Raw genomic sequence first — 15,603 nt, 5'->3', positions numbered from 1 at the left:
TTTGGTCAATGACATGAGACAAAGTATATGTGAACTGCTGTATGAAAAGTGAATTTACTCTGTAAATCTTCACCCAAATCCTAATTAAAAGAAAAGAAGATTGACAGCCCTGGAGACCCTATGAAGCCATTCCACTCCGTCCTCTAGGGGCGCTGTGAATCAGAATCGACTCTACGACAGTGGGTTTGGGTTTGTAAAGCATCCTTTAATTTTTGACAGTCCTTACAGTTGCGTAAACAGCTTGCTTTGGTGGGTATGAGTGTCTGTATATGTGCGTAGCCTAGGAGACCTTGACACACCCTTCAATCTCCATCAGGATTGGGCATAACAAACACAGTGTATTCATAACAGACAACTAAGTGACCATCGAAGGGTTCCTTCCAGGGGGCTGTTCTGACCAACCAGGTTTGCAAAATCCCTGAAATAAAGAATGAATTCAGCACTGCAATTTAAAGTATGTCACATAAAATGGAGGGGAAGAAGAATTAGAATTAACAGAGAAAAATACATGTATCCAAAGCAGTCAAATGATGCCAGCTCTGTAGGAATGCTGGAGTGATTAAGGAAACCAAGAAAAACCAAACCCACTAACATCGAGTAAATTCTGAGGCGGTAAACGTTCGCAGAAGTAGATTTCCCCATCTTCCTTCTCCAGAGTGACTGGTAGATTTGAACTGCCAACCTTCTGGTTAGCAGTGAAATGCCTTAGGCACTACGCCACCGGAGTTCTTTGGAGTGATTAAGTGCTGCTTTAAAATCGTCTTACAATACAGGGTTGCTGTAGACACCCATTATCTCAAGTTATGGTAGAATTCAATGAGTAAAGAAGATTCAAGACACCACCATTTGCATTAATCTTATAACTCTTTTGTAATACAAAAACAAGCTATATGAAACAACTCCTGTTTGAAACGATAACTCCTTTTTTTCAGAGTTATCATTATGATGCCAAAATTGTAGGTTTCCTTCATACATTTAAAGTTTTGTTCAGAAACGCTAATAGTCAGTGGTTATAATTTCTCTTATGTGTGAACGAAACCAAAGACCAGTGACGGGTCTGTACCTGAGCTCAGAGCACTAGGAAAACCCGTCAAGCCACACTGTGCCCTTAAGCCATGCTTGCTGAGGGTGCCAGCGAAAGGCTCCAAAGGAGACTCTTCTCTCTATTCACCCACATTAAAAAGCCAATTCAGCACACGGAACGGCCTTTTCTTTTTAAAATACATCCCTAGCTTGTGTAACATATGCCAGGAACACCTTTCATCAGTGTTTGCGTCTTAAGAGTTCTAATTGTTGGAGCAGTTTCAGGTTTAGGGAGCAACTGCCCAGAAGGTACAGAGAGCTCTGTATGAACATGAGTCACACCTCACATTCCTGTGGCGCGCTCTTTACAAGTGGGGGACCAATCCTGATGCGCCACTATTAAGTGAAGCCCACAGGTTCCATCAGGGCTTGCACCTGGGTTATACTGTCCCATGGATTCTGACAAATGCCCAATGCCCTGCAGCCACCACTACAGTATCAGCTGGAATAGAGTCACACCTGTAGTCTTTAAAGGAGCTCTGGTGGCGTAGTGCCTAAGGCACTTGACTGCTAACCAGAAGGCTGGCGGTTCAAACCCACCAGCCACTCCTCAGAAGGAAGATGGGGCAATCTACTTCCGTAGTCATACTGCCTCGGAAACCCAAGAAGGGGTGCTATGAGTTGGATCTGACTCAACGGCAGTGATTTGGTCTTCTGGTTTTATGGTCTTTAAGAGGACTAATACATTCAGTTCCTGCTTAATAAATCAATCTGATTTTACTGGAGAACGACTTTAGAGACCCCTATTTGGCTTGTTTTCACGCGACTGGGTGAACGTCGCCTCTGCTGAAACGCTGTGCGGTCCCCGGTCCGTCAGAAGTTGGGTTCAAATGACGGGTCAGAGGGAGCAGAGCACATCGAGAAGAGCGCCGTGCTTTCCTGGTTCCTGGAACTAACGAGAGAGGCACTGATGTTCTCAGCACACACAAATGACCCTGGAATCGGTTATCAAACCAGTTAAATACTGATTCTGAAGCAGCAATATGAAGGCTCAACATATGGAAATTTCAAATGATTTAGTGCTGCCTTTGTACAAGCTACAATACATGTAAATTTCACAATATATAAATTACGCTGTGCTGCTGTTAGGTGCCGTTGAGTCGGCTCCGACTCACTGTGACCCCGTGCACAACAGAACGGAACACTGCCCGGTCCTGGGCCAGCCTCACAGTCCCTGCTGTACCTGAGCCCATCACTGCAGCCACTGTGTCAGTCCATCTCATTGAGGGCTTTCCCCTTTCAACATTTATGACCCATGTTTAATATTTACATACCTAACCCTGTTGTTGTGGGCAAGCTGCCTGACTGCTAAGAACAGACTTGTGAAGGTACAACTATTGGTGTCTCCTCGTCTGGAGCAAGTAAGAGTGAAGAAAATCAAAGATGCACAGAAACAATTAGTCCCAGAGACTAGTGGACCATGTGAACCCCAGCCTCCACAATCCTGAGACCAGAAGAACTAGATGGTGCCCAGCTACCACTGGCAACCACTCGGAAAGGCATCACTTGGAAGGGTCCTGGATAGAGTGGGAGAAAAATGTGGGACAAACCTCAAAATCATACAAAAAGACCAGGCTTACTGTCTGATGGAGACTGGTAGAATCCCCAAAACTATGGCCCTTAGTCACCTATCAGGCCTGGAACTGAACTCACCCCCAGGGTCCACTTACAGCCAATCAATAGTTACTGGGTGAACAGCAACACTGGGGAGGTACACACTCCTCAGAACAATCAACGAGACAGGATCCAAGGGCAGCATTTGCCCAGGGATACCGCTCAGGAGGCAGGAAGGGATGGGCACGAAGGATGAAGGGAAATGGTACCCACAGGGAGGAAACAAAACAAAATCCCAATACAAAGGAAAAATAAAAGCGTGTATCATAGCTCCTTTATGCTTCACTCAGGCAGCCACTGCTACACTTACATCGCCCCTCAGGATGAAGCCCCCGTGCAAGGAGGACCAAGCTAAGCTTCTGGAAGAGCTCCCACTTTCCGAGTCATCTGACGAGGGAGCTGCCACCAGGAAATGAGCTGCACTGGCTGAGGAGCAGTCACACCAGGGCCACAGCCCGGCCACCTCGCTCTCAGGTTTCTAACAGAGTAACGGCCCGCGTTCAAATCCCACCAGCTTGTACAGCGATCTCCTGAGGACAGCAGAAATCAGAACAGAACGGAGCGGAGCGGATCCTCACCTTATGTGAGCTGGGCCTGACGGGACACAGCTGCTGGGGGTGGTGCTGGGTGCTGCCGGGAGCTCCCGCCTCTCGGTTAGCGCTCCCCGGCGCTGGCTTCCCTGGCCTCGCGATGGTTAGATTCACCCTCTCTCCACTCGCCTGCAGGAAACACACGCACATCACCACCGGTCATTAGTGCTGTCAGTCTTCTAAAACTTAGTCACAGTGATTTCCAATACACTTCTCGGTCACGGCACCAGGGCTAGTCCTGCGCAGTGGCTAAGAGCACTTAGTGGTGGTGGGAAGGGAGCTAGCTTCAGATGGTAATGTTATCAAACTTCAGTGTTGCAATAACATGCACACAGCTCTTGGATACACCCCCTCCCTCCAAAGCAACCAAGGCAAAGGTGTCAAAGCGCCCTTCATCTCCTCTCCCTGTGATTTCTGGAAGGGTAACTTTTAATGCTTCTTTGCCCCTTCAAGGTCAGCCTGGAGATTATTAAAAGTAAAGGAAGGAAAGAAATGAAAAGGAAGAACTGATTCAAAACTTGATTAAAATCCACTGTGAGGTCTGAAATCAATTCTGCAGTGGCTACTTTGGAAGGACAGGCATGCCGTGACTTAGATGGGGGTTCCATTCTGACGATACTGTCCTAACAATAACCAAATGCTGTGGAGTCGATTCTGACTCACAGCGTCCCTAGAGGACAGAGTAGAACGGCTCCATGGGGTTTCCTAGGCTGTCAAATCTCACATCTTTCCCTGCACAATGGCTAGTGGGTTTAGCAGCAAAATGCTTAACCACTGTGCCACTAGGGCTCCTTTCTGGGTGATAGTTGTGAGTGAAAACTAGGGTATTAGCTCAAATCTCTTGAAAAGAATGGTTTTAGAAATATCCTGCATAACAGGATTAGTATTTTCTACACACACACACATACACACACACACGCCCTTCCATGTGATGTTAAATCGTTTTAGATCGTTTTAGAGGCTCATGATTGCTGAAATGGGGAGGGTCGGTGCATCACATCGTAGAAGACTCCCATCTATTAGATTAACAGCTATTTTATATTTGTCTCTAAAATCCGGGCTGACTTTCGTGATGCCGCCTCTCTGATCAGGGCCCCGCTCCCTCTGGGAGAATATAACAGGTTGCTTCCAAGGAGGGAGCTGACGATGTTAAGAAACCACTCTGTGTTCACTGGTAAGAATTTTAACGCCACGCTGAAAACCATTTGCTTATTTAAGCATCCTTATTTTTCTGTTCCTTTCAAGAAATTTACTGTGCTGCTGTTGAGATTATACACAGAACAGACACTGACCCCACCGTTCTCACACGTACATTTCCTACTCTTGGAGCCCTGCAACCATCTCAGCCTCCTTTTCTGAGTGCTCCTCCCCATTCACACACACTCTGTCTCCTAATCTTTTGAGCGGCTGTTGTCAGTGGGATCCCATAGTGATAGATCCTAAAGGAGCACTGTACTCAAGCAGAGAGTCCTGACTAGTTAAGCTAAACTACTGTTTGCTTTTAAGACAACTTCAGGGGATGTTTTTGGTGCTCAGTCAAGCATCTAATTAAACTCAACAAGTTCTTCAAAACACCTGACAGAGTAACAAGGAAATGTGCAGCCAGGCTGCCAAAGCCTGGAGTCCAGGGACTTGACTGAAAGGGGGGACACAGGCTGCTGAGAGGCCTAGTGGTCCCGACCCTGAAGCTTCAGCGTGACTGGACGGCACAGTAAGAACGCCCCTGTGTGACGTTATCTCAACACACAAAACCACTTCCACGTCTGCTTAACGCCTCACCACCAACAGACAGTCTATAATCAGCACGTAACTTTGTAGGGAACATGCCAGCTTATGCAAACATGTGAACAGAAGCAAATTCTTGTTCTTGCAGATGCCCTGAAAGACAAAAGTCAGGGACTGTGACGAAAGCGGGCCTTTGGATGTAAATGACGGGCCCACATTTGGGTTTAGGCTAATTGCAAACACACAGAACACCTAACGTTTCAGGGTTTCAAACACAGCCAACGTTACTTCGTTAAAGTTGAGGTTTTTCAAAATGCAAAAGTCCAAATGATGATACCCGTAATTCGTGAGTGAGTGGCATGCTGGGATGCCGGGAGCATAAACTGGTGGAACCTTCCTGGAGGGAAACGTAACAAAATAGCTTCCACTTTGTTGGGGGCAGGGGGTGGAGTGCAAAAAACCCCACGAACAACGGTATCTGCCGGTAGGAAAACAATGAACTACGTTACACGTGTGGGTTATATGGCTATTAAAGATCATGACGATAGTCTCTGCTTATTTCTGTGGTAAGATGTCTACAACATAGTACTGACAATAAAGAATTATACACTCAGCATGTACATGTGTGAGAATCTGTAAATACGTTCAATTTATCTGTGAATATACACATAAACAGTAGCTCTGGTGGCACAGTGCCGAAGGCACTTGACTGCTAACCAGAAGGCTGGCGGTTCAAACCCACCAGCCACTCCTTGGAAGGAAGGTTGGGCAATCTACTTCTATAGTGATACTGCCTTGGAAACCCAAGGAGGGGTCCGACTCGACAGCAGTGAGTTTGGTTTTGGTTTTCGGTACACACAGAAACGTGTGAAAGGGGTCCTGATGGTACAATGGTTAAGTGCTAGGCCGCTAACTGGAAGGCTGACGGTTCAAACCCAACCATCAGCAATGAGGGAGAAAGACCTGGTGATCTGCTCCCATAAAGATGACAGCCCAGGAAACCCCGGCAGCTCTACGCTGGCCCCCAGGGTCGCTCTGAGTCTGAATCGACCCGATGCTCCCGACCACCAGCACCACGTCGAGTGCGTGTCAGGCGCTTACCTGAATAATCTGGGCGGCAAGCTCAGGCGTCCCGTGCTTCAGGTCGTGCCCGTTGATGGCGAGCACCCTGTCATTGCTGCCGAGGCGCCCATCCTGCGCGGCCAAGCCCCCCTCCAGCAGGTCAAGGATGAACACGCCCGGCTCGTCTGTCCTGCGCACCAGTTTAATGCCGAGCTGCTCACCGGAGTCTCGCTTGTGAAGGACCACGTGGAAGACCTCCTCTCGTGGGGCGTTACCCTCCGAGTGGCCGCCGGCGCGGCTGCCAAAGCGCCTCTCCCGGAGCACGGTGAGGTGCAGCGTGCTGCAGGGCTGCGACAGCACGGCTCTGGCGTAGTTATGCGACACGTTGCTGATGTCATAGCTGTTGACCTAGGCAAAGGGTGAGGACCAACGCATGACAATGTCGTGTTTTCCCAACTTGGAGAGATGGTTCCAGACCACTCCCAAAGGAAACCTAAAAGCGGAAGTCCTATGAGATCATCACTTACAAAGAAAACTGTTCCAAAGACATTTTAAGATACAGAGTTCCCAAAATGAACTCCCAATGGCTGGCACTGAGTAGAGAATAGTGGCTAAGATCATTGACTTTGAATGACAGTCTTGACTTAAGAGCCCTTGGTTGTACCACTTACTACGTGAGTGATATTGGGCAAATGATGCAACCTGTGTGCGGGTCTCTCCTCGCCTGTAAGCCGTGTTCACTACTGACTTTCGCAGGATCAGCAGGAGACCGAGCGAGGGACAATGGCACACGACAAGTGCCAATGAATCACTGGTCCTGGTGGAACAGAAACTGAAGTTCTGCTGGGTCGCAAATTTGCTTTTTCAAACAAAACACACTTCATCAAGGGAAAATACTGAATTTTCTTTTAAGGAAAGTGGTGCATTCCAGGTACACAACCTTATTTTAGATGAGAGACCTTACAGAAGAGTGGATAATCATCATCTCCCTCAGCTTCTTTAACACCCAAGTGTAACACACATAGCACATTACGTATAATTCAATATTCACACAAGGATTATCATTAAACTCTGTAACCTTGAAGTAAACACAGTAACCAATTCATGGCTAACATCCCTTACAAAATACACCCCGCTTCAGTTAGTCACAGGAGCGTCTGCAAAACTCTCGGTATTTCTCACAGGAGAGTCCCCCCCTTAATCCGACTGGGCGATTAATTCCTGTCATGGAACAGGCTCTGCGTTAGGCGGTTGTGATCATCTCCTCATCTGAGCCCAAGCTAAGCAAGGCTTCCTCCATCTTACTTGTTGATGGTTGACAGTTTTGAACCCTATCAATTTTAATTTTGTTAATTCTGGCCTGTTGACATCCTTTCAAATTTCATGACCAAATTCACAGATGTCCCACATAAATCTGCTGTTCTCCCAAGCTGGTGACATCTGTGCATTTGTAACTATCCAAGTCCTTGATAAAAATCTTGACTGACCCAGCAACCATTAGTGAGTATTTTCATCAACGATTCTATGGCAGAATTCTGATCAAAAGGGGGGAAAAATGCAGAACAGAATCTCAAATTCTCATGGAATCCAGACTTTATAGAGCCACCAAGGCTGGATGAACCCCTGAAACTATTGCCCTGAGATTAATTTTTTAAACTTTAAACCTTCTTTAAACCATAAATAGCCCCTGAAGTCTTCTTCAAGGTAAACAATAGTTCAGCTGAATTGGTAAAGAATGTTTACCTTGAACACTGTGCTCTGTTAAAGAACAAGCCACATGGAATCCAATGGGTAACAGCAATTCAAAAGGTCAGAGAGGAAGTGTAGGGACCAGTGAGCTCATGTTAATGGGGGAAGAGCAATTTGGAAAAGGAGGGGAGAAAGCTCACACAGCTTGAAGAACAGAATCAATGGCACTGTATTGTACATGTAGAAACTGTTTAGATTTTCTGGTGTATGTTTTGCTGTGTCTATTTTTAACAATAAAAAAAAAAAATGTGGTAGAAAAAGAAACTGTTGGATGATACAGGGTCAAGATGGGGACTTCCTCACACCATCTAAAAACCCAGACTGGCTACTCAGCTGCACAGCCACCCATCTCTAGGTTCATTTTCCCATTTCTGTTCAGACCTAACACAGACGACGTTAATATCTGGTTGGAGTCCAGCTATCTCTTTTAGCCACATGCAAGCAAGTAGCCTCTTATCTTTGTGAAAGAGGTTGGAGAATATCCTACAACTGGAAAAAAAAAAGAGATTCTTCCATGAAGGCATGGTTGCTAGTGATACGTGAATGAACCCTACACCAAATAAAATCCTGTCCCTAAATTTTGTAAAAATGAAATCACTATCACACTAGCACAGTAAACTCGATTACATATTTAGCTAAATGTTTTTTTTTTTTTTTTTTTTGGTTTTGCCAAAGCAATAGACACATAGCTGCAACTGTTTCCCTGTAAACTGAAAATGCCTAAATCACTGATGATACTAAACAAACTGAAAATCTCATTTATTCCTAACAATGTTCTAGAATTGTATAATTTTAAGTAAGGGCACTGCTATCATTTATAACAGAAACATGTGTTTTCAAAACTGTTCCAAAGGCTGCGTATAATCTCTGAAGAGCAGCAAAACGCCTTAAGGCCACAGGGTCCTCCTCCAGAAAAAGAGTATTAAATAGAGTAACAATATATATTGTTTTTTATGTGGGAAAATCAAAGCCACACACTGTTATTGCATGTGGTTTGTTCAAAAGCAAGCCTGAGTGGCTGTGTGGTTGCAAATGGAGTGCCTCAGAACCTCTCAGGGCATCTTCACACTGACTCATTTATCACTTACCCAGCTTATAAAAAGCTGGAGGTACACAAGGTAGTAAAAAGTACCAAACAGTCTTCTTTCCAAACATTTTTTAAAACTTTTATTTTGTTGTTATTGGTGTGAACATGCACAGTACAACAGACACCAATTCACCTACAACTCCACCTGCACCAATTCAGCGACTGATGACATCCTTTAGTTTTGCAACCATTCTCACCTTCCTTCTCTGGTTGTTCCTCCCTCGGAAACATAAACTCATTGCAAATATTTACTTCTGAATGACCATGAATACCTCTCTGTGTCTGGGCAAAAGGTGTGTCTTTATTTAACTGCCTCTAGTTAAAGGCCAGGAGCTCTGGTGGCTTAGTGCCTAAGGCACTTGACTGCTCACCAGAAGGCTGGCGGTTCAAACCCACCAGCCACTCCTCGGAAGGAAGATGGGGCAATCTACTTCTGTAGTGATACTGCCTCGGAAACCCAAGGAAGGGTTGCTTTGAGTCGGGTCCGACTTGATGGCACATAACAACAACAACAAGTTAAAGGCCAACCTAAGTCAGGGCCTACAATGGGAGAAACCCATTGGTAACTTCATTACTCAGGTTTTGTGTTGATACTTTTCTTCAATTGGAATCATCAAAGTGGATCTCTGATCTCTATTACTGGACTAACAGACACGTGTATTGTTCTGGTTCCCTAGTGCCACTCTGACAGAAGATACCACAAACGGGATGGCCTTAACAAACAGGAGTTTATTCTCTTATAGTTCGGGAGGCTTCAAGTCCGAGTTCAAAGTGCCAGGCTCTAGCGCCTGGGTGAAAGCCCCTCAACCTTGGGTTTCAGCTCTGCCTCCTGCTCCCGGCCCACTGAAGCTGGAGGCATCTCTTCACTCAGACAGCTGCTAGCTGCTGAGACTGACAAGCCCAAGGTTGAAAAGCAATAAGGCACAGTACCAATATTACCAAATCACATGGCAGGCCATTAATTCAAGTTCATTGAAAGTCTCAAGGTCAGCAGGGCATGGCAGGCTGCTGAACAACAACATGAGTATATGCAGGGTTCAAGCGTGCCATAAGCTAGAGGCTGTTTCTCAAGGTTTCTCTTTCTATCACAGACCACATCCCTAGGGCAGCTGCTCAGCTGCTCCAGCAGATCCCACCATGGAGTTGATGACCAGTCTCATCATGGGGAATGCTCCATCCAGCTGCCTAACCACACTCAACCAGGCCCAGCCAGGCTGACACACAACCTTAACACATGTATCTATACACAGTAATTACTGATTGGAATTTCTAAAATGTAGATTTTACATAGCTTTATGTTAGTTTCCCAAAACAGTTAATAATCTCAGGTGATTATCATTTTACAGAAGATAGAAAGATCCAGTTGTGTTACTAAACAATTATCCCAAAGAGAAGAGTAAATAAGCCCAATGATGAAATATACTAATGAACAAAACAGAAGGATAAATGTACACCTCACTTACAGCTATGGACAAGCAGAAGGGAGGGAGGGAAAGAGAGGGGGTGAGAGGGAGAGAGAGAGGGAAAGAGAGAGAGGGAGAAACTCTATTGGTTGCAGAAGGGGTAATCTGGCTGCCTTGGTCTTGACCACAAGGTGCCAAGGTGCCAAGATGTCTGGGAGGATGCTCAGTTGTAAGACTCCCTCCCTGCAGACTCAGGTCTGGAGCAGGGAGAAAGGAATAGAGGTTAGGTGTCCTTAGAGCTGGGCCTGCTGCCTGTAGCTAGAGTGCTTACATCTTAGAATGGCAGCTGGAATACAGGAAATTGGTAGGATCGGAGCTATGACAGGATGACCTACCTACAGTAGGATCAGAGCTATGGCAGGAAGATCCAGCTACGGTGGGATTGGAACTACGGCAGGATGACCTCGCTACAGTGGGATCGGAGCTACGGCAGGATCGGAGCTATGGCAGGATGACCTCTCTACGGTGGGATCGGAGCTACGGCAGGATGACCTCGCTACGGTGGGATCGGAGCTATAGCAGGATGACCTCGCTACGGTGGGATCGGAGCTATGGCAGGATGATCCAGCTATGGTGGGATCGGATCTCTGACAGGGCGATCTACCTATGGTGGGGTCAGAAACCTGACTTCATACAAGCTGCATCAGTAACGCATCCCATAGTCTCCCATTTCATCCTAGTATTTGGTGAAAAATAAGACACTGTTTGAAAGTGAAGTCTGTCTCGGCCATGCTCAGGGTGAGCAAAGGAAGTGTTCGGAGCCTGACTGTTACTGAGGGAGAGGTAGCATGGAAGGCAGAGTGGGGAGTAAAGCCAAAAACCCCCATCTGGAGATGTCCTTTCAAAAGCTAAAAACCCAGAGAAGGTAAGTTTTATTTTACTAAAGAGATGACCTTTCTTAACAGGGTATCATACCTGATTTCACTCTTCTATGGACTCGGCAGGGATTTTACCCTGAGCGTGAAGTATACATGCACAGCTCCGAGGGAGATCTGCGTCATGACCCCTGCTATTAGGGTGGCTACAATCTCCACGGAAGACAGTGCACGCACACGGGAAACACGGAAACAATCTGCCGTACCTGGTCATGAGTCAAGTGATGGAGAGAAAAGCAACAGATGCCGTCAGGAATAAAAGGAGGGAGGGATCAGCAGGGGCCAGAACAGCCAAATGAAGCTCTAAGTTCGATGGCCCAAAACACGGGCAGGTTGGAAAGGGGTGATAAAGTGTTTGGAGGGAAGCAAGAGGACGACGGTGTCTGGCTCTTCAACTAAATTCCATGAGGACAGGAACTCTTTTTTGGCCTTAATTTTACTCTAGCAACTAGTATGGTGCCTGGAACACTGTAAGTATTCAATGCATATTTGTTGAATGCACAAACTGATCACTAGATGGGGAAGTGAAGAGACAGGTATGCCTTAGACAAAGAATGAGTTAAGATTAAGCAGACAGGTTACGTAAGAAGCCACGGAGGCCCCTGACAATTAGACTGACCCACCGGTCAAATCCTGCAAGGAGAGTCACGTTACCGACACATTCATCCGGCAGTGGTCAGGACCTGAGGGAGAAGGGCTGGGAGGCAGGGGTGCTTGGTGGGTTATTGCCTAAGTTAGATACGAAGTTCACTGAAGGCCCAGACTGGGGGGCGGGGAGAAACAGAAAGGAAGGGGGTGACATCAACAGCTCATGGAATGACTGAACCACCAAACCAAGGTGGGGACAGGTCTTGAGCTTGGGTTTCTAGAAGATTTTTTTTTGGTTGTTCATGAATATTTCCTCTCTCTTTCCCTCTTGAGTTGAACGCACCTATTATTTGAGTTTCAACAATCATCTACCCTTGAAGGATTCAAATGTCCAGGTCGGCTTTCACACACACTCCAGTCCTATGCCGTACAATTTACTTTCTCCATCTCCCGGTCTCAACATGCCCTCTACTAAGACATCATCTTGTCCCAAGTGAGCTCTTTACTGAGATTTCCTATTTCGTCTTCGAGATCATCTCCTGAAGGGGAAGAAGGTAGTGGTGGTAGAAAAGGGCTAAAAAAGGCAGAGTTGCAATGGTGTTAAGAAGTGTGCAGTGGAGAATCATTGAGAGATGACTGAAAGGTTCTAAATTCCACCTTAAATTCTATGCTGTCAACTTTAAGTACCTAGCACCGCCAGGTTCTGCTGTTTCTAGATGTCAGCCACGTTGAGAAGGGTAAATCAGACTGTGAAGGTTACAGATGGATACGAGAGCTGGGCTTGGGATAAAGATAAGGGGTAAGAGAATTCCAGGAGGACGTGGTGCCACTGAGACAGTCACCTGTGGAGGCCACGGCAGGAAAGAACCTGTGTACTATGAGCTGAATCACATGGGACAGAAAGCGGGTAGGGAGGGAAAGTATGTTCCATGGACATGGGGAGGCAGGAGCCATTACAGACCAACTCTAACGTGTTTTGCATATCAAAGCAGCAAAGCTAACCTTCAGGTGAAGGAGCCCTGTGGCGCAGTGGTTAAGTGCTGGGCTGCTGACCTTTTTGAAAAGTTGGTAGTTTGAATCCACCCAAGGATTCAAACGATTTCTCAGAAGAAAAGACCTGGCAATCTGCTTCCAAAACCTCAGTCACTGAAAACTCTACGAACACAGTTCCCCTCTCACATGGAGTCACCAGCCACTGTACAGCAACCGGCTCTATTTAAACTTACGAACAAGAACAAAAAGACACAAGTTAACAGAATAATGTAAAAACTGATACCTGAAGAATCTGGTCTCCAGCAAGGAGGCGTCCATCTCTGGCAATTATCCCATCCCTGTAGACTTCCTGGATAACAATGTTAATCAGGGGTGTTTCATTGCCGCCCACGATGCTAATTCCTAACTGAATATAAGGATTAGATCGGTGGATTTCAATTGTAGTAATTTCTCCTTCTGGTAAACTGAGAGGTTGTTGTGAGGCTGCCGAATTAGAAAGGAGAGAGAAAAAGAGAAGGAAGAAAAACAACATTTTATATTTGATTGTCTTAGGTCAGTAAGTTATCTTATGCTAACAGATGATTAGAAACTAAGAAACACAACTGGGTAAGAAACAGAATGACAGGAAAAAAAATTCTGTACCTTAAAATTAGCTAAAAAGTTTTTTTTTCCAAAAGTGACTAGTAAATAATCAATAAAGAGCTATCAGGCCTTCCACTGATTTCGTAATGGGTTATATAGTCAGGGAGGAGCCCTGGTGGTGCAATGGTGAAACCCAAAAGGTTGGTGGTTCAAACCAACCAGCTGCTCTGTGGGAGGAAGACAAGGTTATCTACTCCAGTAAAGCCCGCAGCCTGGGCAACCCCATGGGGCAGTTCTTCTTGTCCTTCAGGGCGCTGTGAGTCGGAATCGACTGAAGTCAGTGGGTGTGGTTTGGGCTTTGCTTCTGTAAAAATGACAGCCTTGGACAGCCTACAGGGCAGTTCCTTTACAGGCACCGGGAGCTAGAAATACAGCTAAGAGTAGAGGCTGGTATCAAAGGCGTGTCGCAGATAGAAGCATGACCTTGGGGTCAGATATATACCTAGCCATTTGCTAGCTGTGTGAGCTTGAGCGAGTGACTGAATGTCTCTTATTATACTGTTGTCGTTGTTGCTATTAGGTGCCGTCGAGTTGTCTCCGACTCACAGCAAGGCCATGTACAACATACCAAAACACTGCCTGGTCCTCTGCCAGCCTCAAGATCCTTGCTGTACGTGAGCCCATTGCTGCAGCCACTGTGTCAATCCATCTCACTGAGAGCCTTCTCCTTTTCTGCTGACTATCCACTTTACCAAGCATGACATCCTTCTCCAGGGAATGGTCCCTTCTGATGACATGACCAAAACTGGTGAGACAAAATCTGGCCATTCTCACTTTCAAGGAGCATTCTGGCTATACTTCTTCCAGGACAGATTTGTTCATTCTTTTAGCAGTCCATGCGACTTTCAGTATTCTTCACCAACACCACAACTCAAAAGTTTCAACTCTTCTTCGGTCTTCCTTATTCATTATCCACCTCTTACATGTATATGAGGTGACTGAAAATACCACTGCTTGGGTTAGATGCACCTTAGTCTTTAAGGAGACATCTTTGCTCTTCAGCACTTGAAAGAGGTCTTTTGCAGCATATTTGCTCAATGCAATGTGTCATCTGATGTCACTGGTGTTTCCATTGGTGTTGACTGTGGAACTAAGTAATATGAAGTCTTCGACAACTTCAATCTTTTCTCCATTTATCATGATGCTACTTATTGGTTCAGTTGTGAGGATTTTTGTTTTCTTTATACTGAGGTGTAATCCATACTGCAGATGGTAGTCTTCAATCTTCCTCAGTAAGTACTTCAAGTCATTCTCACTTTCAGCAAGCAGAACTGTGTCGTCTGTGTAATGCACATTGTTAATGAGTCTTCCTCCAATCCTGATGCCATGTTCTTCCCCATATAGCCCAGCTTCTCAGAATCTTTGTTCAGCATACAGATTGAATAAGAATGCTGAAAGCATAGAACACTGACACACTCTCTTCCTGATTTGAAACCATGCAGTATCCCCTTGTTCTGTTCGAATGAGTTTCCTGGTCTATGTACAGGTTCCTCATGAGTGCAATGAAATGTTCTGGAACTCCCATTCTTCTCAATGTTATCCATAATTTGTTAAGATCTACACAATCAAATGCTTTTGCACAGTCAAACATCTTCCTGGTGTTCTTTGCTTTTAGCTAAAGATCCATCTGACATCAGCAATGATGTCCCTCACTCCACATCCCCTTCTGAATCCAGCTTGCATTTCTGGAAGTTCTCTGTCAATATACTGCTGCAACCATTTTTAAATTATCTTCAGTAAGATTTTACTTGTGTGTGAGATTAATGATATTGTTCAGTATTTTCCACATTCTGTGGGATCACCTTTCTTTGGAACGGGTACAAACATGGATCTCTTCCAGTCAGTGGGCCAGGTGGCTGTCTTCCAAATCTCTTGGCATAACTGAGTGAGTGCTTCCTGTGTGGCATCTGTTTGTTGAAACATCTCAATAGGTACTGAGCCAATTTTTGGAGCCTTCTTCTTTGCCAGTTCCTTCAGTGCAGCTTCGATTTCTTCCTTCAATACCATTGGTTCTAGATCATATGCCACCTCCTGAAATGGATGAAGATTGACCAGTTCTTTTTGGTACAGTGACTCTGTGTATTCCTTCCATCTTCTTCTTCTTCTTTTTTTTTTTTTTCTTAAACTATTGT

The 15,603-nt window shown here is 45.6% G+C and overlaps 1 protein-coding gene across 1 annotated transcript in view; it reads right to left on the bottom strand.

Moving 5' to 3' along the window:
- Window positions 1-15,603, bottom strand: part of LNX2 (ligand of numb-protein X 2) — a 60,218-nt gene that overhangs the window by 18,963 nt on the left and 25,652 nt on the right. Inside the window, exons 3-5 of the mRNA XM_007958049.1 lie at window positions 13,113-13,312; window positions 6,114-6,482; window positions 3,276-3,416 (exon numbers count right to left, since the gene is read on the bottom strand). Coding sequence (XP_007956240.1) covers window positions 3,276-3,416; window positions 6,114-6,482; window positions 13,113-13,312 — 710 coding nt within the window. The remainder of the gene's footprint in view (window positions 1-3,275; window positions 3,417-6,113; window positions 6,483-13,112; window positions 13,313-15,603) is intronic.

The sequence above is a fragment of the Orycteropus afer genome, unplaced genomic scaffold, assembly GCF_000298275.1.
Source record: "Orycteropus afer afer isolate SDZICR_OR568_19922 unplaced genomic scaffold, OryAfe1.0 scaffold00842, whole genome shotgun sequence".
NCBI classification, from domain to species: Eukaryota; Metazoa; Chordata; class Mammalia; order Tubulidentata; family Orycteropodidae; genus Orycteropus; species Orycteropus afer.
This window is presented reverse-complemented; position numbering and strand designations above follow the sequence as displayed.